The sequence below is a fragment of the Portunus trituberculatus genome, chromosome 20 (genome assembly GCF_017591435.1).
Source record: "Portunus trituberculatus isolate SZX2019 chromosome 20, ASM1759143v1, whole genome shotgun sequence".
NCBI classification, from domain to species: Eukaryota; Metazoa; Arthropoda; class Malacostraca; order Decapoda; family Portunidae; genus Portunus; species Portunus trituberculatus.
This window is the reverse complement of record NC_059274.1, coordinates 11,413,080-11,438,733: the sequence shown is the minus strand read 5'-3', so window position 1 is coordinate 11,438,733 and position 25,654 is coordinate 11,413,080. Positions and strand designations below refer to the sequence as shown.

At 41.5% G+C, this 25,654-nt stretch overlaps 1 protein-coding gene across 3 annotated transcripts in view; it reads right to left on the bottom strand.

The window, feature by feature from the left end:
• Positions 1-25,265, bottom strand: part of LOC123506607 (zwei Ig domain protein zig-8-like) — a 251,098-nt gene extending 225,833 nt beyond the window's left edge. The window contains exon 1 of one of the 3 annotated variants that reach the window (XM_045258853.1): positions 24,571-25,265. In XM_045258853.1, the coding sequence (XP_045114788.1) occupies positions 24,571-24,703 (133 nt within the window). In that variant the 5' untranslated portion in view covers positions 24,704-25,265. The remainder of the gene's footprint in view (positions 1-24,570) is intronic. The other 2 variants (XM_045258852.1, XM_045258854.1) reach the window with 2 other exon arrangements.
• Between the last annotated feature and the right edge of the window lie 389 nt (positions 25,266-25,654).

Sequence of the window (25,654 nt, the reverse complement as noted above, 5' to 3'; positions counted from 1 at the left end):
TCACGCAGTTATTTCATATTTTTTTTCTTTTCTTCCGGTTTTGTACTTTTTTTCCGGTACTTTTTTGTCCGTGTTGTTGTTGCATCCTCTGTACCTTTTGTAATTAAAAGGTGTGTTCAGTAAATTTTTGAGTGATTAACGCTTTAGTTGACGCGAATTGATTGATAATTAATTGATCAGTCACGGTGGGATGCATATTGAGATTCGGAATATTTCACTAACAGGATTTGGTCGTCAATTTAATTACTTCTCTGCTATTTAATTACTTCCCGTCATGCTTGTGCGCATTTTGTTCCATTTTTTCTCTATTTTCTTAATTATTGAGATGCGCTTCCTTTCCACACGCCGGTCTTCCTCGCATCAAAGTCCGGAGTGAAGCAGACTGTGAGGTACTGCTGAAAAAAAAAAAAACACTGACATATTTTACTTTCCTCGTCTTTAATAATGCTTCTGTTCGTCTCCTATTTCTTAATTAGTGAAGCAACGAGGACCCTCGAGGCCAAGTGGTATCCTCCGGCGATGATTCATCCTTCATTCTACGGAAACACTCCAGGCCACTCTTACTATAGCGGCGCCAGACTATCTACGTGCCTTTGTGTGTGTGTGTGTGTGTGCAGGTGTATGTGTGTTTATATTTAATTTTGTCTGGCGTCCTTTTTACTCCCTATTCCGTCTAGCGTAGGTCTTTTCTTTGTGAGATGTCTCCCCTTTAAGAGGTGGGTGACGAGTGTTACGAGTAGCAAGGCAGTGTAGCAAGAAGAGTGGACATAATTGAATAAACTAGAAATAGAGCTTGGATCTTTGCTAATCTTCACTAATGAACTCTTGTTGTTTGGCAGTTGAGGTTCGCCATTGTTTTGGTATTGATTTTCCACCGAATTTTAGCCGCAGCGCCAAGTTGTCTGCACGAAAACAAAGCAGAAGATTAGACTTTACTCCACCGCTCTGGGAGCTGACGTGGTGCTACCCCCAGGCTGGAGGCACAACGGACGATGCACAAACACGAACTCTTCAACGAGCCACAAATTGCGTTCCACAGTCCCTTGAAACAACACAGTAGAGAGGAAAAATATTCTACTCTGTCCTCCTTGGATTCCTCGCGACGCCTGGAGTCTACTGTCAACAGATGTATGCCTTTCAAGTCTTGCAGAAGTTACGCTTGAGTGGTTCTGCAGAAGTTGAGAAGGTTCTTATCTCACAAGGAAGGAAGAAAACTCTCCTCCACTCACTAGCAGTAAAAAAAAAAGATTAAGTTCATCTCACTAAGCATGGAAAAGTTACTCTTCCTCTTTCTTTTCTCGTTGGGAGAATGTTTCCGGCAGTCGTCAGCAGAAAGTACACAAAGTTACTCAACAAAATTGGCTTCCTCCTCATCCGCCTCCTCGTCTCCTCCTTCTTCCTCAATTCATCCTTCTCATGCAAAGCGGCGGCAAGGGCGCAAGAAAAGACATTGAGGTGATTCACCATCTAAAAAAGGAAAGTAAGCACTCTTGCCACCTGGTCATCGAGGAGTCCCGTCAGCACGAGGCCACAGGGTGGAAGGGAGAGGATGAGGGGTGACGCGGGGCTCGCTAAGTGCTAATAGTGGCTAAGAGACTCTCCACTTTGGCAAATCTTGTTTCGACGTTGAGGTGACAGTGTGTTGATGGCGGAGAGAGAGAGAGAGAGAGAGAGAGAGAGAGAGAGAGAGAGAGAGAGAGAGAGAGAGAGAGAGAGAGAGAGAGAGAGAGAGAGAGAGAGAGAATCTTGCATGATGTCTTTGCCTGCGTGAGACAAACATAATTTTACGCACTCAAGGAAAGGAATTCTGCTGATTTAGGTTAAGATAGAGCGAGGCTAATATGAGAGAGAGAGAGAGAGAGAGAGAGAGAGAGAGAGAGAGAGAGAGAGAGAGAGAGAGAGAGAGAGAGAGAGCACGACAGGTAGGTGGTTCAAAAGGAAAATGTTGCATGATTCGTTTGCTTTGCGTGAGACGAACATAATTCTACACATTCAAGATGAGAGTCTCGAAGATTTAGGTTGAGATAATGTTGGGTTAATTTTGGAGCTTCAAATGAGAGAGAGAGAGAGAGAGAGAGAGAGAGAGAGAGAGAGAGAGAGAGAGAGAGAGAGAGAGAGAGAGAGAATATCATGCGCCATAAATTTTCCAGCGGAGTAAATTAGTTTTTTTTTTCTCCCCTCGCTGAAGTAAGGCGAAAGAAAAGAAAACGAAAAAAAACATTAATGAAACGCACCAAAACATGGGAATTTGGAGGTTAGGTTATCATGCTGAGAACTTAAGAAAAGAAAGACTGCGTATAAATGTGTTCGTGTTTTCAAGTGTGTGTGTGTGTGTGTGTGTGTGTGTGTGTGTGTGTGTGTGTGTGTGTGTGTGATATGTACCTTGCTGCAGTTAAGCGGGTTTGCAGATAAACTTGTCGTGTCTTTTACTTTTATTTATTCATGTTTAACTAAATTTTCCCCCTCCATTTATTTGCAGTTCCTTTCATTCCAGATTTAAGTGTGTGCAACTACTATCTTCAAAATCGTTCTTCACATCATTCAAACATCTGGTCTTTCTTGCTTATATCCCTGCACATTCTTGTTCCGACATCAATTCTCTCCATTTCTGTCACCGCTCATGTTTCATTTCAGTCCCCTCACTGCTTACAATAATCTGTCTCAAATCCCCTCGACGCCATTTCCCTTGCTCTCAGTTCATATAACATGTTTCTCATAAGGCAAGTTACTTTGACAGTTCCTTGTAACTTGTCTATTTTTTTTTTCAAATATAAAATCTATTGGTGTCGTAGTCTTATCACGGACACTGTTACAAGTCTTCTTCCTTTTAAACCAAACGTCACATTCATGTAAGATTCAAGACAAATTTTCAGATTTTTTTTTTTATACTTGTCGTTTTCTCTTTCTTTTGGGAAGGACACTCTTAATAAACATTTTTCTTAACCAAAACCTTTCTGTGTTTACTACGGTGCTGATTTATAATTCTTTGTTACCATTTATATTTTCTTTCTTCTTCCATCTTTCCTTTATCATGTAGTTTTGTTTCTTCTTAAAGATTGTTTATGTGTACTATTCCTTCCACTTCTGAGCTTGTGTTCGTACTGTTTGCTTTCATATTTCTGTAGTGTCTTTTTCAATATGTAATATTTTTTCCTCTTTTCTCGAAGTTCAATACCCAACACTCGCTTCGTAATCCTACTATTGTTATTTTGTTTACTTTGACTGTTTGTTTGTTTTTTTATGTGTGCGATTCGACAAAACATGACTTTCCAGCTCTCTCCCCTCTTCCTCCTCCTCTTCTTCCTCCTCTTCCTCTCCCTCCTCCTCCTCCTCCTCCTCCTCCTCCTCCTCCTCCTCCTCCTCCTCCTCCTCCTCCTCCTCCTCCTCCTCCTCCTCCTCGAATAATGTGTGCAGTTCTGGTCACCATATTACAGAAAAGACATTGAAAAACTGGAAAAGATCCAGCGTAGAGTGACCAAAATGATTCCGAGATTGAGAAACAATCCGTATGAGGAACGACTGGAAGCATTAAATTTATTCAGCTTAACAAAGCGCAGGATAAAAGGAGACCTAATCGAAATTTTCAAAATTTTTCATGGCTATAACAACCTTGTGTAAATAGATATTTTACCATTGATCATTCCACCATAACAAGGAATAATGGATTTAAAATTACACCAAAACGCTTCAAAACCCACGAGGCAAAGCACTTTTTCTTTAATAGAACTGTCAACATTTGGAATAAACTTCCTTCAGAAATAGTAAACAGTACTTCCATTGCATCATTCAAAAACAAAATTGATAAATATTTAAAGAATAACCCCCAACAAGCTCTCTTCTTGTCTGAATAATTGAACATTAGTATACAAGTATTAACTTTTGTATGTAACTTCTTATAGATAGATATGTAGAGTTCACCGTAGGGTGAATAATAGAATCTCCTTTCATCCTTTCCTGTGAAAATTCCATGTCAGTTTTTCCATACTGCATGGTACTTTTCCAAACTATTTTCCATGCCAGCGAAAGCTGGAGGGAGTGGTGGGTGGGGAGGAGCCTTCTCCTGTACTGTCCTGTCTCTCTTATCTGTAGCCAGTTAGAAGTAGTTACCAAACAGCCTCGAAAGGACCAGGAGGTCTGTTGCTGTTTGGCTTTCCTTTGTATTCCTCTGTATTCCTCCTCCTCCTCCTCCTCCTCCTCCTCCTCCTCCTTACCATCATCATCATCATCACCATCATCATCATCATTTCCCTCGTCCTCCTCCTCTTTTTCTTCTTCTTCCTCCTCCTCCTCCTACTCCTCCTCCTCCTCCTCCTCCTCCTCCTCCTCCTCCTCCTCCTCCTCCTCCTCCTCCTTCTCCTCCTCCTCCTCCTCCTCCTCCTCCTCCTCCTCCTCCTCCTCCTCCTCCTCCTCCTCCTCTTCTTCCTCGTCCTTGTTTATTTTCCTCGTCCTCCTTTTCCTCCTCCTTCTCTTCGACCTCGTCCTCCTCCTCCTCCTCCTCCTCCTCCTCCTCCTCCTCCTCCTCCTCCTCCTCCTCCTCCTCCTCCTCCTCCTCCTCCTCCTCCTCCTCCTCCTCCTCCTCCTCCTCCTTCCCCTCCCCCACCTCCTCCTCCTCCTCCTCCTCCTCCTCCTCCTCCTCCTCCGGTTGCTGTATTCCTTTGGTCGTTGAGCTATCATGTGTTTTATTCTCTCTGGCTAGGGCTTTGCAAGGGCCTAAAGGTCTGTTGCTATATGTCTTTCCTTTCTATATTCCTCCTCCTCCTCCTCCTCCTCCTCCTCCTCCTCCTCCTCCTCCTCCTCCCTCCTCCTCCTCCTCCTCCTCCTATTCTTCAGCCTCCTCGACCTTCTGCTCTATATTCTCTTTGTGTCTTCGCCTTCCTAACTTTGTGTCCTCCTTTTCCTCCTCCTCCTCCTGCCCCTCCTTCTCCTGTTCGGCTGCTTCATTATCCCGTCATTTTCCTCCTCACTGTCCCTTTCTCTCCTGACCACTTTCATTTTCGTCACCTTCAAGAGGCGTTTATATTAACAGAGTTCAACTTGCCAAACTCTGGTATTCGCTAAGTTAACGAAGTCTAACTTGACCTTACCGTCTCCTCGCGTTTGGGTACTGAGAGGGAGACGAAAGGAAAGGAGGGAGAAATAGAGGGGGAGGAGACATGGAGGAAAGGAGAAAAGATAAAAGAGGAAGACAAGGAAATAGGATAGAAGGGAGGGAAGGGATAAAGATAGATAAAATAAGTGAAGGAAGGGAGGGAAGAGGAAAGAAAGAATAGAAGTATGAGATTAGAAAAAAAGTAAAAAAGGAATGAATAAAATAACAGCATGAGGTTGATACTGCAAATGACATTCATGAATAAGTTAATCATAATTAATTTTCTTATCTATCTCTTCTTTTATTCATTAGTCATTGTCTTTTTTATTCTTTTATCATCTACGTGTGCTATTTCTTATCTGTGTCACTACGGCAGTCTGTATATTCATGTCTATATTCTTTCACTCTGTGTTATAAATATATTTACCTGTCTGTTTTTACATTGTTTTGCTATGTGTTTATTATTGAGGAGCTTTTCTGAATTCCTGAACCAGTAAATCTTTTTACTGCTGATGCTTACATTTTCTAACATTATGAACGAGTATTTTTTAACTGTTTTTATTCAGGAAAACATGCAAGAAATTCTAGATAGTGAACAAATTTTTAGAGCAGAAGAGAGTAAGATGAAATATATTCTCAGAACTAAGGAGATGTTTTTTTTTTTTTTTGAGGAAACATCTGGCCAAGGGCAACCATAAAAAAGGTCCACTTAGTTGCCAGACCCCATAGAAGTCCAATAGAGTTATCCAAATAAAAGGCATAAATGTCTTGAGGCCCCACACTTTAAGGAAATCAAGTCATAGGAATGGAGCATATCACCAGTCAGGTGAGGTTCCGATGATATGGAGGTAAACCAATGTTGTACACATATTTAAGAAAGTCTAACTTCTAATTATAGACACGTCAGCTTAACTTTAATATTGTTGGTAAATTAATCGAGTCAGTAATAACGAAAACATTAGGGATGATCTAGACACACCCAACTTAATAAAACCATTCCCAGCATGACTTAACGAAGGGAAAGTCTTGCCTTACATTACAAACTTCTCGAGTTTTTATAGTAAAGTTTACGAGACGGTAGATAATGATGATAATTACGACATCCTATACTTAGATTTTAGTAAAGCGTTTGATAAGGTACCACACCAGAGACTTTTGAGAAAGATTAGGGCGCACGGGATAGAGGTAAAATTATTAGGCTGGATAAAGTCGTGTTTTTAGGCGATATACGACAGGGAATTGTAATAAATAGCTCTAGTAAGTAATTAATGGCGTGTCACAGGGACCAGAGTAAGGCCCATTGTTGTTCTAAGTATATGATAATGATTGGATAGTTAAATTAATAGTGATATTAGTAACTCTGTGATGACACAAAGATAGATAGATTAGTTATGTCAGATTAGGATTCCCTCGCCTTGCAGGTAGATTCAAGATAGGATGAATGAATGGACAGACATATGTGGCAAATGCAGTTTAAAATTATCAGATGTAAAGTACTGAGCGTAGGTAAAGGAAATCCACAGAAGTACACAATAAAAACTAATCCTTGATAGGTTTAGAATATGAATTAAGAGTTATAGCTAACTCCGATCTCGGTCCAAGAAAATAATACATAAAGGCTAGAAATAAGGCAAATAGGGTACTAGGAGTAATATCTAGGAATGTTAAAAGCAGGAGTCCTGAAGTCATATTAAAATTATGATTTCCTCTTGTCAGACCGCTTTTAGATTATGCTTTAGAGTTTTGGTCCCCACATTATAGGAACGATATAGGTCTATAAAAATCAGTGCAAAGGGGAATGTCTACAAGGATACAGAGGATGAGTGATATTCTTTACGATGCGAGATTGAAGACACTAAATTTGCATTCCTTAAAGAGACGCAGATGAAGACCTGATATAAGTATATTTAAGTGGCATTGGGGTTATGACAAAGGAGACGTTAGCAAAATTCTTAGGATCAGTAGCTAGGATATAACCATACACAATGGGTTCAAACTTGGAAAAAAAATAGTTTTAAGAAAGAAATGAGAAGAAACTGGTTCTCGAGGAGAGTGGTAGATTAATGGAACCTACTCGGTAATCATGTTGTTAGTGTTGAATCAAAAGGGAGTTTTTAAAAGAAGATTAAACAAATTCATGGATGGAGATGATAGGTGGAAGTACGCATTTTTTTTTTTTCGCCATATGTATGCCTGACAGTCTCCTGCAGCCTCCTTAAATTTCTTATTTTCTTATGTTCTTATGATTGCACTAACGAAGAAAAGAGAGTACTGTATTTTTGTTGTATTTTGTATTCCCAGAGCCATTTTATGAGAATGCAATACTAAATGGTGTAAAGGTAGTATAACATTATGTGAGAAGCTTGGGAGTGGTTCCCAAACTTTTCCTGAGAGAATACCACTTGCGGAGGTCCCAAACAGTCCCCGCGTACCACCTGCTTCCAGAAAGTTCAGTTCCATCAAATATAGATTTATTCACAAGTAGAACACACAAATGAACTATCAACAAGGAACACAACTCAATTTAATGCAAGGTAAGCATATCATTCTTTCTTCACCAACTCATCTATGCCAGAATTATATTAGATAAGGTAATAGTTATTTTTCTGTGAAATTAATTGATTTAATATACTAAATATTGCATATGATCCCGAAAATGCTCGTGTACTAATTAGAAGGCCTTCGCGTACCCCGAGTGGTGCACTTACCACAAATTGAGAACCACTGGAGTAAGGGATGAAGAGTTTTCTGTTGGACTGATTGTGTTTGCGGTGGCAGGCGGGATCAAGGTGGTACAATTTTGACCTCTTCTAGGAGTCGCTATGCTAGTGACGATCTTAGGACTGTGACAAATGGCGCTACCAACCTGTCATTCCCAAATTATTTTAATATGTGCTCTGTCTTGCCTTGAACTTTTAATCTTATAACGTGCCTGCCTTAGAATCATGTATTTTACTTAAGATGATCATTAACTTGCAACAAAATATATGTTTTTAGATAAGAAAGGGATTTATACTCTGTATGTGTGACAAATCTAGGTGTGTGTGTGTGTGTGTGTGTGTGTGTGTGTGTGTGTGTAAGTGTCTGTGTACGTGTGTATGTGAGCTTGCGATTTCAAACTTAGAAAATATCATTGTTTTCTGTTCCGTTTAATTTTTCCTCAAACATTTTTTTCTTTCCTTTAATACAGCGAAAACTTTATGATTTTTGTTCTGAAGTTGTCAGGTGCCTGTCATTGGGTTGGGAAGTGTGTGTGTGTGTGTGTGTGTGTGTGTGTGTGTTTGATCTGCTGCAGTCTCTGACGAGACAGCCAGACGTTACCCTACGGAACGAGCTCAGAGCTCATTATTTCCGATCTTCGGATAGGCCTGAGACCAGGCACACACCACACACCGGGACAACAAGGTCACAACTCCTCGATTTACATCCCGTACCTACTCACTGCTAGGTGAACAGGGGCTACACGTGAAAGGAGACACACCCAAATATCTCCACCCGGCCGGGGAATCGAACCCCGGTCCTCTGGCTTGTGAAGCCAGCGCTCTAACCACTGAACTACCGGGTGTGTGTGTGTGTGTGTGTGTGTATGGCAGAAAGGAAGATACCAAAGGGCAACAAATGATATAACAAAAGGCCCACTTGGTTGCAATTTCCCTAAAAGGTTAGTAGAGTTAGTGAAAAGTCTGGGACAAATGCCTTGAAACCTTCCTCTTAAAAGAAGTCAAGTCGTAGGAAGATGGAAATACAGAAGCAGGCAGTGAGTTCCAGAGTTTACTAGAGAAATGTATAAATGATTGAGAGTACCGGTTAACTCTTGCATTAGCGAGTTGGACGGAATAAGGATGAGAGGAAGAAGAAATTCTTGTACAACGAGGCCGCAAAAGATGGGCAGGCATGCAGTTAACTAGATCGGTAGAACAGTTAGCATGAAAATAGCGATAAAAGATAGCAAGGGCTGCAACATTCCGGCGTGAGAAAGAGGCTGAAGACTGTCAGTCAGAGGAAGGGGGTTGATGATACGAAAAGCTGTGTGTGTGTGTGTGTCTGTGTGTGTGTGTATATATATATATATATATATATATATATATATATATATATATATATATATATATATATATATATTTTTTTTTTTTTTTTTTTTTTTTTCATTTACGGTAAGGCCTATAGCGCCTGTAGGCACACTTGAAGAGTGTATGGGAAGCGCTGTTCAGCTTCCGCCCATTAGTGGCGCAGGCAGTTTTATTTATAGGGGTACCCATATTATGGCCCCTATCACCGCCCAAGCTCATCTTGAGTGTAATCCCCTAGAACCTGGGTATCATGGTGATATGTAGGTAACTTTACACCACTCGACAAATGGCAATGTGTTTAAAGGCTGTACGTGGTGGAATTCGAACCTACGCGTAGACGTCTGCCCGATCCCACGCTCACCACCTTATCCACTATGCCATATATATATATATATATATATATATATATATATATATATATATATATATCTATATCTATATCTATATATATATATATATATATATATATATATATATATATATAGAGAGAGAGAGAGAGAGAGAGAGAGAGAGAGAGAGAGAGAGAGAGAGAGAGAGAGAGAGAGAGAGAGAACGCATTAGTTAGCCCACGTTATATATATTGCAGTCAAATCCCTTTTCCTTGCGGACCATTCGTGACATCAAAAAGAGTCTGACCATCACTTAGGGGACGCGAAACGAAGCGGAAGTACACTATTGCTATTGGGAATCGATTTAAAAAAAAAGTTCCATTATAAGGATACCCATGACTTCACACAGGGTATTGGGCGCTGCGGCTCTACTGTATTGGACGCGGATGCAGACTGTGATAGTGCTCGTGGCGGTCGTGAGGAGGGCAGCGGTGGTGGTGTAGGCTGTAAAAATCCGGGTTATAGTGGTGGTAGTAGTGATGTTGGTAGTGTTTAATGCCTGTGGATACATGGATAGTGGTAGCTGGTAGAGATTTAGTAGTGGTGAATGTTGTGGTGGTGATAACAGTGATGTGTGTGGTGGTAAAGAAGTGAAGGTTGTTGGAGAGTGGTCTTTTAGAGATGATGAATGTCGAGGTGATGATAATGGTGGCGTGTGTAGTAATTGTCGTAATGGTGATGGCGTTCGTTGTGATGGTGATACCGAATGATATGAATAAGAATAATGGTGGGTGTTAGAAATGTTTTAGTGGTGGTGACCGTGTTGTTGATTATGGTAATAGGAAGAAGTGTGGTGGATCTGGTAATAGTAGTGGTGGTTGTCGTTTTAGTGGAGGTGAATGTGGTGCTGGTAATGATAATAGTTAAGTGTGGTAATGGCGTTGGTGGTGGTGGTGATGGTGGTGGTGGTGGTGGTGGTGGTGTCGCGTGTGCTCGCGTGTCAGTTTATTTCACGTATTCACCTGGCGTGTTTTTATTTTAGCAGGGGTGATGACTGGTGTTGGTGGAGCGAATATGAAGTTTGGACGAGATTGTGGCGCTGATGGTCGTGATGGATGCACCATTAACGCGAGGGAAACAAATATCAACGTGGTGATAACAAAAACAAAAACACAACGAAACAAAATTGAAAAAAAAAACATGTAACATTTCACTCTTTTTGTTCTCAGTTTCACATTTTTACATTGACTCACTTTCCATGCTAGTGTGTGTCCGTGTGCGTGAGTGTACATGCGTGCGTGGTTGTATCATGGAAGGCCTTTCTTTAGTTTTATTTTTAGAAGGGAGGAAGAAGATTATTTCCACTCCTGTTTCCGTGTTCTTGACTCACGTGTCTTGACGAGGTTGAAAGTGTAGGGTCAAAATACTCTTTCACTGAGGCCTGGGTGAGCGGCCCTCGTGTCTCTCACCCCCTAGTTTTGGGATTTGAGAAGGATTTCATGCCTCTTGTAAAGGATGAGAGAGAGAGAGAGAGAGAGAGAGAGAGAGAGAGAGAGAGAGAGAGAGAGAAGGCAGATAATTAATAAGAATTAAACACACCTGGTGGGATAACTAGGTGAAGTCCTATAATGTGCTACTCTGGAGGGGAAAAAAATCCTAACTAGCTATCTGGGTGGAAGTTTGGACAAGAAATTGACCAACAAGGAAGGGAAACCAGGTGAAGAATTAACCACGGAAAAGAGCGGTAGGGTAGAGAGGCCCTGAGTGAAGGAGAGAAATGTCAGGGTGTGTCGAGAAATCCATTACTCTAGGAAAGAATAAGTGTGTGTGTGTGTGTGTGTGTGTGTGTGTGTGTGTGTGTGTGTGTGTGTGTGTGTGAGCGAAGGCCCAAGATTGAAGTGGGACTCTCTCTCTCTCTCTCTCTCTCTCTCTCTCTCTCTCTCTCTCTCTCTCTCTCTCTCTCTCTCTCTCTCTCTCTCTCTCTCTCTCTCTCTCTCTCTTCTTCTTCTCTCTCCAGGTGACTTCTTGGAATTCCTGTTTCCATAATTACCAGGCGCTCGTGTCAGACCCTTAAAAAATAAGTGACAAAACATTTTTTCCATACTTTTTTTTTGTATATCTTTATTCTTTCTATTGAATTCCAACACTTCCCTGCGCCACAAGTCATTGCCAAGGTGATAAAGTGTTAGTGAAAAAGGATATTCACTGCTTCTTTGTCACCTTCGGCTGAAATTAGCTGAGAGTGTTTGAGGTGACAGGAGAGGGATATGAGAAGCTGTCGGGTGTCATGGATGGCCGAGAATGAGTTGGAGTAGATTTATAGTAAATTTTTCATGAGCACATCTCTTTAACTTCGTATTTTTGTTTACTAGTGTGCCCCGGTAAGGACACTCAAGGCATCCATCAGCACCAGCTTGTCCTCAGGCACACTCGCTCTCCTCCACACGCTCGCCTTGCCTCCTATGAACAAATGATGAAATGCTCGTAAAGTATAACCTCTCTCACTAGGAAATGCTGAGACCCACACACACACACACACACACACACACACACACACACACACACACACACACACACACACACACACACACACACACACACACACACACACAGAAGCACCCTCGCGTGACGTCAGTCTCCTCGGGGCAGGTGTACACAAAGGTTGTTTTAAGAGGGAAGGCTCCATGTTCTTCAAGCTCATCAGTAGCACCACCTCGTGCACGCCCCTGAGTGTTGCCCTCTGCATCTTTCTCTTCCGCTTCCTCCTTCTCTTCTATTTCCTATTCCTCTTATTTTATCTTCCTTTTCTTTTCCACTTTTTTTTCCTCCTTTTCTCTTTCTTTCTCTTCTTTTTCCTCCTCCTCCTCCTCCTCCTCCTCCTCCTCCTCCTCCTCCTCCTCCTCCTCCTCCTCCTCGACGAGTTTATTTTCATGATTTTAATTAAATACACGACACGCGTATTACGACCCGGTGATGTTTTTCAAAGATGTTTTGGGTCACTGCCTTATGAAGTCTTGAATCCTCTGAGGGCTGAGTTTTGTTGATTGCGTTCTCCTGGGAAGCCTAGTCTGTACTCACACTCTCCTAAACCCCACTTCCTCCTCCTCCCGACCCCCTTCCCTCCCTTTCATGTCTTCCACTGGGTAAAGGTTTTTTCATTATATCCTCACTGTGATGGTGTCCTTTCATGACACACACACACACACACACACACACACACACACACACACACACACACACACACACACACCACACCACAATTCCAGCACTACTGTTATCTTCTCTACCTCTTCCTCCTTCACCGCGTCTTCCAGTCTCCAATTTCTGCCCCGTGTCCTTTCTCACAATGGTCAACTTGAGGATAATTAATGTTTGGCCGTCGTGGAAACAACTTATTTGGCGAGAGACGAACGTGACCTCAAGACTCAGATGATGACAGTGAAATTAAGGCCCTTGTGACTTTCTCTTTGTTGCACCGAAGGGAGGGGGCGAGGAAGAGCGGAGGGAGAAACATGCCTCAGGAGACAAGGAGCTTATTAAGGGAAAAGGAAAATAGAGGTAAATCGTGCATATATTTGGCATCATAATGAAAGGACATCTGTTTTTTCCTTGGTGATGTGTTTGTTGTTGGCAATTATATGGCAGACTTTACTATAGTTACTTCTGATGGAGGGCCTCTCGTTACTGCTGAGGGAGGGATGGACAGGCAATTATGAGAAAGGGCCAGCTTTTACATTAGTATTTTTTTTAACCGTGCTTAGGAGAAAAAAACAAAAAACAAGAGCATGAAGCAACGATATTCTTTTACATATATTTTAAGCATTTTTATGTATAAAGTTATATTTAGAAGGAAAATTTAAGAATAAATTACCCTCCTATATATTTGTTTTATAGTTTCTTTTAGAGGTACACATGAAAAAACAGAGCATGGAATACCGCTCCACTCATATGTATCTCTTACTTTTTTTTTTTTTTCCTTTATATAAACTCACATACAACGAAGATAAATTCATGAAAAAAAAAAAAAAAAACAGGAAGGCAGCAATACATACATAGCTAACGCAATACCGGTCGCCCGCAGCCCGGCCCGAGTGTGAAGGTACCTGCCCCCACCCCTCATTATCCAGAGGTGGAAGCAACATTTACATAAGTCTCCCATTATGTTTCCAGGCCAGAGAAACTGTGATAAATCTTGCAGGAGGGAAATAGGTTGGCCGGAAGCTTTGGCCTAATGGGATAGGTAGTATCTAGTGGGGCGGGTATGGATGTGTATGGATGATGTACTCTAGATATAGTTACGCTATTAATTCGAGTAACTTTCGCCACTGACTTTCTTCATATTAAGCATGAACTTTTTTCTTTATTAGAAGTTCTAATCAACTTGCTGACTTAAGGAAAGACCTGGATATCATTCATCAGATCAAAACATCAGAATCCCTCTCTCCCATTTTTACACAGAATATCTTCGATCGGCCCTTTACCTATGATCTGAAGAGGAAGGTTTGCAGCATATCTCTAGCTAAAACAGCTTCTATGAAGTTGAGCATTCTGAGTGTTCTCCGCCAGTTCTTTCTTTTTTTGTTTTTTGTTTTTTTAACCTTCCCTCTCATCCAACTGCTAGCTTTGTACAAGGGCTTTATTCGTTCATATATGTTTTTTTTCATGTATGTGGGGGTCCACCTATACGTTTTTTCTTTTTAAATAAAGTGGAATCAAAAGCTTATGAACTCCACTCTCTGACTTACTGTCTTCATAATTTTTCTCGTCGCCGTAGTGTTGTATGTGTTGCTATGTTTTAACGCTACTTCTATACAAACTGCTCTTTTGATTGCATGCTTTCCTTAATTCCGTGGCATCACTGCACAACTCTTTATATCAACTATCTTTGCACCTCTTTAATGCAGGAATTAAGCAGTATCTGTATTTTCAGTCATCCATAACTTCCTCTGGTAAATTCTGGGGCTTATCTATTTCCACTTTCCTATGACTTAAACTTTGTCAAAAGGTAGGCTCCAAAACTCCTATCCTGTGATTTTTGGCCGCCACTTTCGACTCGAGCTCAGTTAGCATTATCATTTTTATTAATCTTTACTGCAATTTATTGTACTATGACGGTGCCCCCATGTAGTGATATAGATAAATAGATAAAAAAAAAAAAAAGATTCTGACGACAAGTGTACCTTCAAACGATCCTATATATAGTCTCTCGAGAAAGCAAGGAAGATGGAGGGGATGCTGCGTCTTGATTGGAAAGAGACTGATGTCGTAGGTGTATTTACCGACCGCTAATTGGTTGGTGGCATTTAGAAAGGTGAGGAGTGGAAGTTTACTTGTCTGTGATTGGCTCGTGCTCTCTCTCTCTCACGTGACGTCAGCAGAAAACCACACATTCTTTACAATTTACTTTCTTCTTTCCCGTACAACCTTGATATTTTCTTTATACCTCTCCACTGTATATTCATATTACCCTATTTTTTTTTTGTTCTCTTTCTTTCCCTTTGGCTCTTTCTTTCATCTCTTCATCTAGGCGCTTCCCCTCCCTTCCCTTCCTATTTCAAAGCCTTCTCCTTAATTTCTCCGTGGTACTTACCCGTTAACGAAGCCATCTATATACAGATTAAACAGACACAGGACCACGCCACTCCCTAGGGTACTTCGGGACATTACCCTCACCAGTGTTGCTACTCCTCCCTCCTAGATCTAAGCATGGTGTAAACAACGCTTACTCCTCCTCCGTCTCTTTGTTAGGCTAGGTTAGGTTATTTACTCTGGGTTTGGGTTAATCTTATGCTGAGGTGTTGATTGTGTGTGTGTGTGTGTGTGTGTGTGTGTGTGTGTGTGTGTGTAATTCACCACCACGGTCGTCTTTTGGTCACCCAGCCAGTCTTCCCCATTACGGAGCGAGCTCAGAGCTCATAGACCGATCTTCGAGTAGGACTGAGACCACAAGACACACTCCACACACCGGGAAAGCGAGGTCCCAACCCCTCGAGTTACATCCCGTACCTATTTACTGCTAGGTGAACAGGGACTACACATTAAGAGGCTTGCCCATTTGCCTCACCGCTTTCCGGGACTCGAACCCGGACCCTCTCGATTGTGAGTCGAGCGTGGTAATCACTACACTAAGCAGTGTGTGTGTGTAATTCACTGTTTGATCTGCTGCAGTCTCTGACGAGACAGCCAGACGTTACCCTACGGAACGAGCTCAGAGCTCATTATTTCCGATCTTCGGATAGGCCTGAGACCAGGCACACACCACACACCGGGACAACAAGGTCACAACTCCTCGATTTACATCCCGTACCTACTCATTGCTAGGTGAACAGGGGCTACACGTGAAAGGAGACACACCCAAATATCTCCACCCGGTCGGGGAATCGAACCCCGGTCCTCTGGCTTGTGAAGCCAAGCGCTCTAACCACTGAGCTACCGGGCCGTAATTGTGTGTGTGTGTGTGTGTGTGTGTGTGTGTGTGTGTGTGTGTGTGTGTGTGTGTGTGTGTCTTTCGAGTACTTGTTTGTTCTTCTCATTATCTTGTTTGTGATGTGATGTTTGTGTAGGTTTCCCGCCTTTGTAACGTGAAAAACCAGTACAATATACAATTCGGTAAAGAAAAATAAATGAAAATGGAGAATTGGTCACACAAGATGGATACGTTAAGAAGAAAATGAAAGCTAAAACAAATACTCAGATTTCCTCAAAGGTTCTCATGGAAAATGTACAATAACTTATTTTCATGTTTTCTTTGTGTGCGTGACTTTGTTGTTGAATTGTTTGGACTTTAATGAAGGAAAAGATGAGCACAGGCCAAGAAATAATCAAATGGTGGCTGAAAGAGAGAGAGAGAGAGAGAGAGAGAGAGAGAGAGAGAGAGAGAGAGAGAGAGAGAGAGAGAGAGAGAGAGCATAATAACGTCAACAGAAACCTTACAATCAGCTGTTTGTAGTAAAAACCTAAGATAGGAAAAGCGTAAGAATACCAAATACAAAATACCTACACACACACACACACACACACACACACACACACACACACACACACACACACACACACACACACACACACACACACACACACACACGTTCACTGAAAAGTAAAGTCAGCATATTGTAAGTTGTCTCAAGAAATACATGAAACAAGAACAATTACTAACGTTAAATGAAAATATAAGAATGCATTGAAAATTTACATTCCTAAGTTGAAATAACGAAGACAAGATGAAATTAAAGAACAAAATACAGGAAGAAGTGGTGATAATGAGCGAGTATAATGGAGAATATGAATAAAGAGAAGGACAGAAAGGATGAACAGAGAATGAAGACAAGGAAAGCTGGGAAATGAGGAAACAATAGAAAGGGAAAGGAGGTGAAAAGAGAGCATTTTATTCGTCTTAAATGTTGTCGTGTGAAGCTGAGAATGTGAGAATGTGATGGTGAGGTGGTGTGGGAGGTTGTAGTGCTAAGAAAGCCATTCTCGTATTTTTTTTTCCTATTTTCCAGTTTTCGTCTTATGTTTTTTGTGAATATTCTTGTTCTTACACTTATTATCAGTTTTTTTTAATTACTTCTAACCTTTATTTTTTCTAGTTTTATTCCTTATTTAATTACAGCTTTCCGCATTTCCTTCCTTCCGTCCTTCCTTTACATGATTTTCCTCTTTTCCTCTTTTCCTCTTCGTTAAAATGTCTCCCATAATATTTTAATTTCTTTTTATTTTTTATTTGTTTTCTGTACCATTCTTTTTTTTTTTTTTATCTTCCGCGTTTTTTCTTACAATTTGTTTTACTTATTCCCTCCTTCTCTTTCCTTATAGTCTCTCTCTCTCTCTCTCTCTCTCTCTCTCTCTCTCTCTCTCTCTCTCTCTCTCTCTCTCTCTCTCTCTCTCTCTCTCTCTTCCTAGTTATTTTCTTCGTTTCTTTTTATTTTCCAGATCCATTCCTTTCTCTATTTTTCTCCGTTTTTTTTTCTCTCACTTCCATTTCCTTTTTCCTTCTGTCGTTCTCTCACTTTCCTTTTTTTCGTTTCCTTGTCTCTTTTTGTTATTTTTCTATTGTTTTCTCTTTCCACATTTATTTTTGTTTTCCTCACTTTGATATACTTGCTATAATTTCCCTTTGCTTCCTTCCTCTTGTCTTTTTTTTTTTTTCATTCCATTGCTTTCTCATTTCACTCCCGTAATTCCTCTCCTTATGTTTTCCTCAACTTCTTTCTCTCACTCCAGTGCCTTCCCTTCCTTCATCTTCCTGCCCTAACTCTCTTTCCCTCTTACTTCCGTCCTTGTAATCCTCATATTTACCTTCCGTAGCTCACCCTATCTTCTCTTCCTTCTCACTTTTTATTGCTGCTCTTCTCTATTCTTGTTTCCCTTTCATTCATTTCCCTCCATCTGTCTCGTCTCGTCTTTTAGTCTCCTTCCCCAGGACAGGGATAGGAAACAAAATTTCTTTCCTTATTACCTTTAAACGTAATTAAATTTTGGACTATTTTTTTCTCATTTTATTATTTTTTTTCAAGTTGAAGACTTTGAAAAAATATGGTGTACTTTTTTTCCCATCCTCCTTTGCCCTCTTACCGTTTCAGTGACTAAATGAAATTTTTGAAAATCCTGGGATGATTATGAACTAATGGAAAGAGGATTCCTTTTTAATTACATATTTTTTCATATAATTTTTTCTAACCGTCTTACTACTTCTTACTTGCTTCATAATTAACGCTAAAGAACCTCTAAATTGAGCAAATTTGCCCTGTTCTCCTTCCTCCAGTTTATTTATTTTTTTTTTTATATACAATTCATTGAACGAAGGTGTTAATGAAAAGTAAGTACTAAAAAAAACTTAGTGGCTATATATATATATATATATATATATATATATATATATATATATATATATATATATATATATATATATATATATATATATATAAATATATATATAAAATGTATAATCGAGTCTTCTAAAGAAATTGTTCCTCCCCAATTTTCTCTCGCCAGGAATTAATTAGTATTGTGTTCAGGTGCGGTGACTAGTGTAGGAAAACCTTGGTGGTGGTGGTGGTGGTGGTGGTGGTGATAGTGGTACTGTTGGCTTGGGGCGCTGCTATTCCCTCTGCTAATGGACACGCTAAAACACCAGCAATATATATCGTGAAGTCCCTCCCAGCTCTCTTAGCTCTCTTCTTACCTTAAGAGAGAGAGAGAGAGAGAGAGAGAGAGAAAGAGAGAGAGAGAGAGAGAGAGAGCATCTGAAAACAATATTAAAACAAAACTACGAAGGAAAATAGTTACACACCAATATTTTTTTACTAAAATATTTACACGAGTTTATTTCGTGCAGAACGCATTGCTTTCACTCAAGGAAAATCTGAGAAAAAAAACCCTGCATGTTGGACACAAGGAAATAGAAACGAAATAAAAAAAAGACTAATTTGAAGATGATATGAGAAGTAATATACAATGGAGGAATAACAGATTGATGCATAAGCAACAGATAATGAACAGAAGATCTTTGTAAATAAAAATGTACAACAGATGAGGTAAAAAAAAAAAATAAGACAATACTAAAAACAACACGCACACTAAGATTTAAGTAAAGTATAAGAGGATAATTAATTGAAGAGTGAGTGTGTGAAGGAGTTTCTAAGGGAGTGAGTGAAGTGAATCAGGTCAGTGAGCACCTGTCCTCTCAGGTGTGAACTCGCTTGTTTTTAATTAGTGCTGTGTTGGCTTCTCAGAGGAGGTGGTTGCTGTTACTGCTTTGTTTCTCCTTCCTTGTAATGTAAAGATGTAGGTTTTCGTTTTCTCTTTTTCTCTCTGGTTTGAATTTAAATCATTACACATTTTTTTCCTTTAGAAGAAATTTTGTTCAGCACCTTGACACGTAACGAAGAGCGAACACAGCAGTATGTGTGTCTAATAAAGGAAGCAGAGCAGTTGTTGTCATTGTGGCAGCTGGAGACATCACCATTTTGAGCACCACAACACCACACCGCACTTCAACAACTTAGCACACAGCATCATAAGAAACCACTTTTTATAACACCACATTCGAGGACACTACATCACCACACACCACAATTCAGTGCACCACTACATCTTAGGACACCACTGACTAGAATACCGTAAGTTAGCACCACTCAACACAACCATAGCTAATATGCCTCGCCACACTATCCATAGCGGAACCCTCACCACAAGGCCACCCAGTTTCCACCCACACTTGTAATTTACACCACGCTGTTGCAGGCAATTGGTCACCGCAGATGTTCGCTGAAAGAGCTCCCTAGCCCGTAAGGTTACGTCAATGTTTGAGCCTCACGTCTCTTTGTGGGGGTTGCTGGAATCCACACACGTTCTTTCCTTCAATAGACTTAACGAGCAACATCAATGACAACATCTGCTCTTGAGGGGATTCAGGGACCGGAGTGTTGTCTGGGAAAGTGGTGTTACGTAAAGTTAGCGATGGAGATAACAATGCGAAGTTTAATGAGCGTCGAGAGAAGTCTTAGTTGTGGCTTTCATGGCTTACAGCAACCGCGGAACCTTTGATGAAAACTGCCGGACGGGAGACAGGAAGGCGTGAGTGAGTGTGACTGAGTAGGACTCAGAACTCATTGAAGGAACGGAAGAATGATGAACGACGGAGAAAAGGAAAGAAGAGTAAGAAGGAAGGAAGACGTGATTGCAGTATTGACGAAAGAAGAAAGGAATGAAGGGAGAAATACGTGACTGCAGACGAAGAAAGGAGAGAATGGAGGAAGAAAGGAAGGAAGACGTGCTTGCAGCGTGGGCAGACCTCACCTCAAATTATCATCAGTTAAGGCTAACCTGGCCTGAACGAGCATGCTCCATCACCGCTCAATAAAGGAAAACGAACAGCGCATTACCATGACCCCCAAAGAATTTCGTGAAAGAGTGCCGTGACAACACCGAAGAAAAATGCGTTTAATGATGTTTCTCAATGGACCAAGGAGAATAGTGTGGGGGAAGGAAGGGGCTGCTGGTGTGGTGAGAGGGAGCGTTTGCATAATATTCGTGTAATTCATGCGAGGAATACAAGAAATCCAGGTAATCTGAACCATCTTGGATAAGGAAGAGGAAGAAGAGGAGGAGGAGAAGGAAGAGGAGGAATACATGCAAGAGAAGGAGCTTACATATTCTTGTTTGAAGATAATGAGAGAAAACGAACAGAAGATTTGAAACAGAAGGAAAAGAAAGAAGAATATCTTGGAGAAGGAACATGAAGAGAAAGGATTAAGGAGAAAGAGGAGGAGGAAAAGAAATAAAAAAAAAAAGTAAAGAAAAAACGATATAAACAAAAAAAGAATACGTCACATGAAAAAAAATAGATAAACGAAAATGAGTATGATAGACAGGTAAAAGAAAGCAATGTGAGGAAAACCAGAAACAAAGTAAGAAACACAAGACAATACGAGAAAGAGGACAAAAAGAAGAAAACAATGAGAGGAAAACTATAATCAGGAAGTGGATGAAGATAAAGACAACTTGCAGAAGAAGAGACAACACAAAGAAGACGAAGAGGAAAACTACCAAGAGAAGGAGGAGGGGAGGAGGAGGAGGAGGAGGAGGAGGAGGAGGAGGAGGAAAAGAGGACGAGGACTCAGACGAGGACTCTTCTTCTAAGCCGTTCTTGCGTTGCTCTAATAGCACAGGCCTTGAAAGCGAGGACCCGTGAGGACGCTGATTAGAAGACCTTTTGATAAGAGTAATCTGAGCTGAGAGACTAATTTGGTGTCTTGGGTGGCGGGTGAGGACAGACCGTCTCTGATGTACTGTCCCTTCTTCCACCACTTCAACTTCTATTTCTCCTCAATCCAGTAACTTCCCCTTCCATACTCCCTTCCCTTCCTCTCCTCAGCTAGTCAGTAATCCTTCTCGGTACCTCTCAGTCCACTAAGGATTCTCAATTGATCCTCTCTATTGTCCGTATTAGAGTTGCAGGAGTAGGATGTTCAATGAAGCACTTACATAAACCAAGTCATGCCAGCGGTTGAAGGAAGCGGTTATTATTGAGTGTGGCAATGTCAGGAAGTTGATGGTAAAGGAAAATGTTATAGAAATATGTACTGTTTTGTGTTTGATTTTCTCTCTCTCTCTCTCTCTCTCTCTCTCTCTCTCTCTCTCTCTCTCTCTCTCTCTCTCTCTCTCTCTCTATCTATCTATCTATCTATCTCGTACACTACTCCCCTTCAGCATGAGTGACCATCAATACTAAGTAGGATATAATAACAAGAAAGTTGAATATCAATTGCAGTCGATAATTTCTGCTCAATAAATCCATTGTTATCACTTCCATAATTTTCCTGCATAATGTACGTTGTGTTGAATCAATATGTACAGAGAGAGAGAGAGAGAGAGAGAGAGAGAGAGAGAGAGAGAGAGAGAGAGAGAGAGAGAGAGAGAGAGAGAGAGAGAGAGAGAGAGAGTATATATAAGAATGAGACAAGAGAAAAGTTGGTTACAGCTCAAATTTGCTGTCAAGATTTACGGCAGAATTTTCATCCAGGTGCTGCTTTGCTTTTCTTTACACGCTCGGGTTGTCGTAAACATTTTTCCTTACGCGGCGTTGAATCTCCCATTTTGCAACGAAGAACCCGGAGAAGTAAACCTTGTAGGGAGCTAAATGACCCTTTGGACGGCTCTCTTCCTCTTCTTAAGTCCGTGCCAAGACCCTATGCCCTCCTCCTCCTTCTCCTCCTCCTCCTTTGTAATGCTCTAGAGGAACCGCGTGACGGAGATCTCAATTTTTCGTCGTTCATCTTGCGGCGTGAGACACATTCCTCACTTGGACTGAGAGTGATCTATAACGACAGAGAATAACTTGACTGCCCTTTGTCGGACTTTCCATTCTGGCCCCCCATTCTCCCTCCCGCCCCGCTACCTCTTAAAGGCCTCGGTCCAAGTGGAGTATAAAGGGGAAATAAGATGAGGACGAGGATGAGGAGGCTTGATAAAAAGTTCCGGGAGGAGTGGGGCAATTTCCAGCATTTTGTGAGGTGCGTATCTCAGCGCTCAAGACTCCCGTGTAGAGCAGCCTCGTTACCTGCATGTCGCCTCTCATCTTATTAATATTCTTTTTGAGCCGTGTATTATAAGGTGTTTGTACGCTGGAACGGCACATATCCTCCCACCACACACACACACACACACACGTAACATGATTTTTTTTCTCTTTATACAGAAAAAAGAGAAAATATGTTTGAGTTCTGCGCTTATGATTTAATTCACTTCATCTCACATTCTCTTTATTCATGTGTTCGTGTGCCTCCTGGTCTCTGATCCACGCATTGAGAAACAACCCCCTTCCCCCTGTTCCCCTCCGTCCCTCATCTCCCACACACCGTCTGATCTCCCCTAGTTACCACCAAGAACACACGATCAAAGTGAACTAACACATCCCTCTTGGTACACTGACTCCCTCCCTCTGCTCTACCTCCTCTTTGTGTTGGAAGAATAAAAAAAGTGCCAGACAAAATGGAGTAAATGAAATTAAGCCATTGTATAGTTTCTTTGTGTTTGCATGCTGCGTGTTCCTCTTGGCTGTGTAACGTATGATTGATGCTGTGCTCAAGTATTGCTTTTTTGTTTCTATATTCATTTATTGTATGAGAATCGCCGTCACTTTTTCACCATTTGCGTTTAGTCTGGCAGTCTTTGTCCTCCTGTCACTCTGAACGCGGCGAGAAATTTGTTTCATCTCTCAAACACTTTCATGTTTGCTGTTTTGGGTACTTTCCGAATCCCCTTTCCCAGTCCCTCAAAGTGTTTTCCATTCCCAGTGAGAGCTATGGTGTGAATTTAATGTACTCCATCTAATAATTTATTCATTACACTTCTGTACCATTAACTCGCAGTGTACACATTCATTTGAATTTATATATTCTTTATATGTACATACCGAAACTTAATTTCCACTTTCCCCTCACAAATAAGGAAGAAAAATCACCCTCCAACTTAAATATATCAAGCCTCATTATGTATCTCCCTAATTTATCTTGGTGCGTCGAGGCAATGTGTCTTCCTCCATTCAGCACATTCGTCACCGTATGTTTGGCCGATTTACTGTTATGTGCGCAATTCAAGTGTTCTGGCTTCCTCCCTGCGCCCGTGCGTGTCCATTCGGTGTCGCATAATTGCATCTGGTAATCGAGGAAGAGCGGGAAAGAAACTAGTCTCGGGATATTCACTGCGTGTTTGACGGTAGAGGTGGAGGAGGAGCATTGAAGAGCTAGTGAGACTTAATGCGTATGTCTCAGCTCTCCACCGCGCCATGGGAAGCTACTAGAGCTAGGGAGGAGGAGGAGGAAGAGGAGGAGGAGGTGGAGGAAGGGGAGGAGCAGGGTTTATATGTGGATAAGAAGTAGAACTGTCAGCAAGATGACATTTTTTTCCCTCCTATTCTCAATACTGGTTTGTTTTTCTTTTCTGCTTCTAAATTATGTGAGATAAAGTAAGTGCTTTTATTTAGTTAGCTTCGGCTACATGACGTGAGGTGGGATCAGGTTAGGTTAGGTTCAATTAGTTTAGGTAATGTGAGGTGAGTGGTGTTAAGTTGGATTGGATAATATGAGTTTAGGTTACGTTATTTGGGTGGCCTTTGGACTGGTTTGTATGACAGTAATGTGTCGAGATCTATTCAGCTACAGTATTGTACCTGTTTATTCACTTATCACTTTGTTTATTTAGTTATCTAATTAGGAATTACCGCATTTGTTAGAGGACAAAACGAATTCAGGTCAAACTAAACATTTTGTGTTAATTGTGTGCGATGACGGTATTGAATTAGTTAGGATTAAATGTTGACGATTTATTTTTTGTGTCCAACGAACAATTGAACATTTATATTTATATTTTCTGGACAGTGCACTTCAGCTCCATGTAATCACCTAAAACAACACAAATATGAGTTCTGTTAAATCGAGTTTCATCCCACCATATTATTTCCCAGAGGCCCCTGCCGCAGCAGGGAGATTGTGAGGTGACAGTGTCTGCTGTGTTAATCGTTAGGCGCCCTATACATCTTAGTGCTGGCCCAGAAGTAAGGTCCTCATGTTCAACTTACCGTCAAGTCCGAAGGCCGAGGTGGCTCTGGCCGAGAGTCCCAGGACCGAGAAGGCTGCCGCCACCACCAGTAGGGTTACTATCCAGTGGGTGGTGCTGGAGCCTCGCCCCCGGGATCCAAGAAAGCTGCACATTTTTTTTTCACCGCTCTGCCGACCGTTGGCTGTCCGCGCCTCACTTACCGGCGACAACCTGCCACAGCTTCACTTGATGACGTGTTAAGGGTATTCCCTCTCCCTCCCTCACCCTGTCTTACCGACACGAGCCAGACGCCGGCTCTTTCACCCACTCTTGTCACTCACCGGTGTAAAACATCACAGTAATTGGGACACATCCTCCCTAACACTCTCATGTTTGTGGTTTCCACTCAACGAAAAGTTTTCTCTAGTTCACATGCATTAATATATTTTTGAACTGCCCCCTGTCAAGGGCCACTAAACTATCACGTCTAACGAAGAGTTGCACGAGCCAAGACTCCCGTGAAAGTGTCACGGAGGGCGGAAGAATGGGACAGGATTATTGTTTTATCCAATTTCGCCTCAGTGAGCGGCCTGCTGGGCGGCGCGGCCTGGCGGTGGCAAGGACTGTGGGGCGAGGAGACGCAACGCTGAGGTCTGCTCCTCACGCACGCAGGAGGGCCACTGTCGCTCCCTCTCCGCCAGTGCCTGAGACTCCGAGGATGCCTGCCAGCCACGGCGCAACTCTCCTCCTCCTCCTCCTCCTCCTCCTCCTCCTCCTCCTCCTCCACCTCCTCCTCCTCTTATTCTTTTTTACTCCTTTCTTCCCTCTTATTGCTTCTCTTTAGATCCCTTCTCCTCCTTGTATTGCTCTCCCTGCTTCCCACTTTTATCTCCTTCTCTCTTCCCTTCCTTATTTATCTTCGTGACCCCAACCTGGCTATTAAATATATGAAAGATTTTTCATTCTTTTCTGCTGTACTATATCGTACTTTTTTTCATTTTTTCCTTATTTCACTTTCTCTCTCTCTCTCTCTCTCTCTCTCTCTCTCTCTCTCTCTCTCTCTCTCTCTCTCTCTCTCTCTCTCTCTCTCTCTCCTTGTTATGGCAATCATCCATCCGTGATTA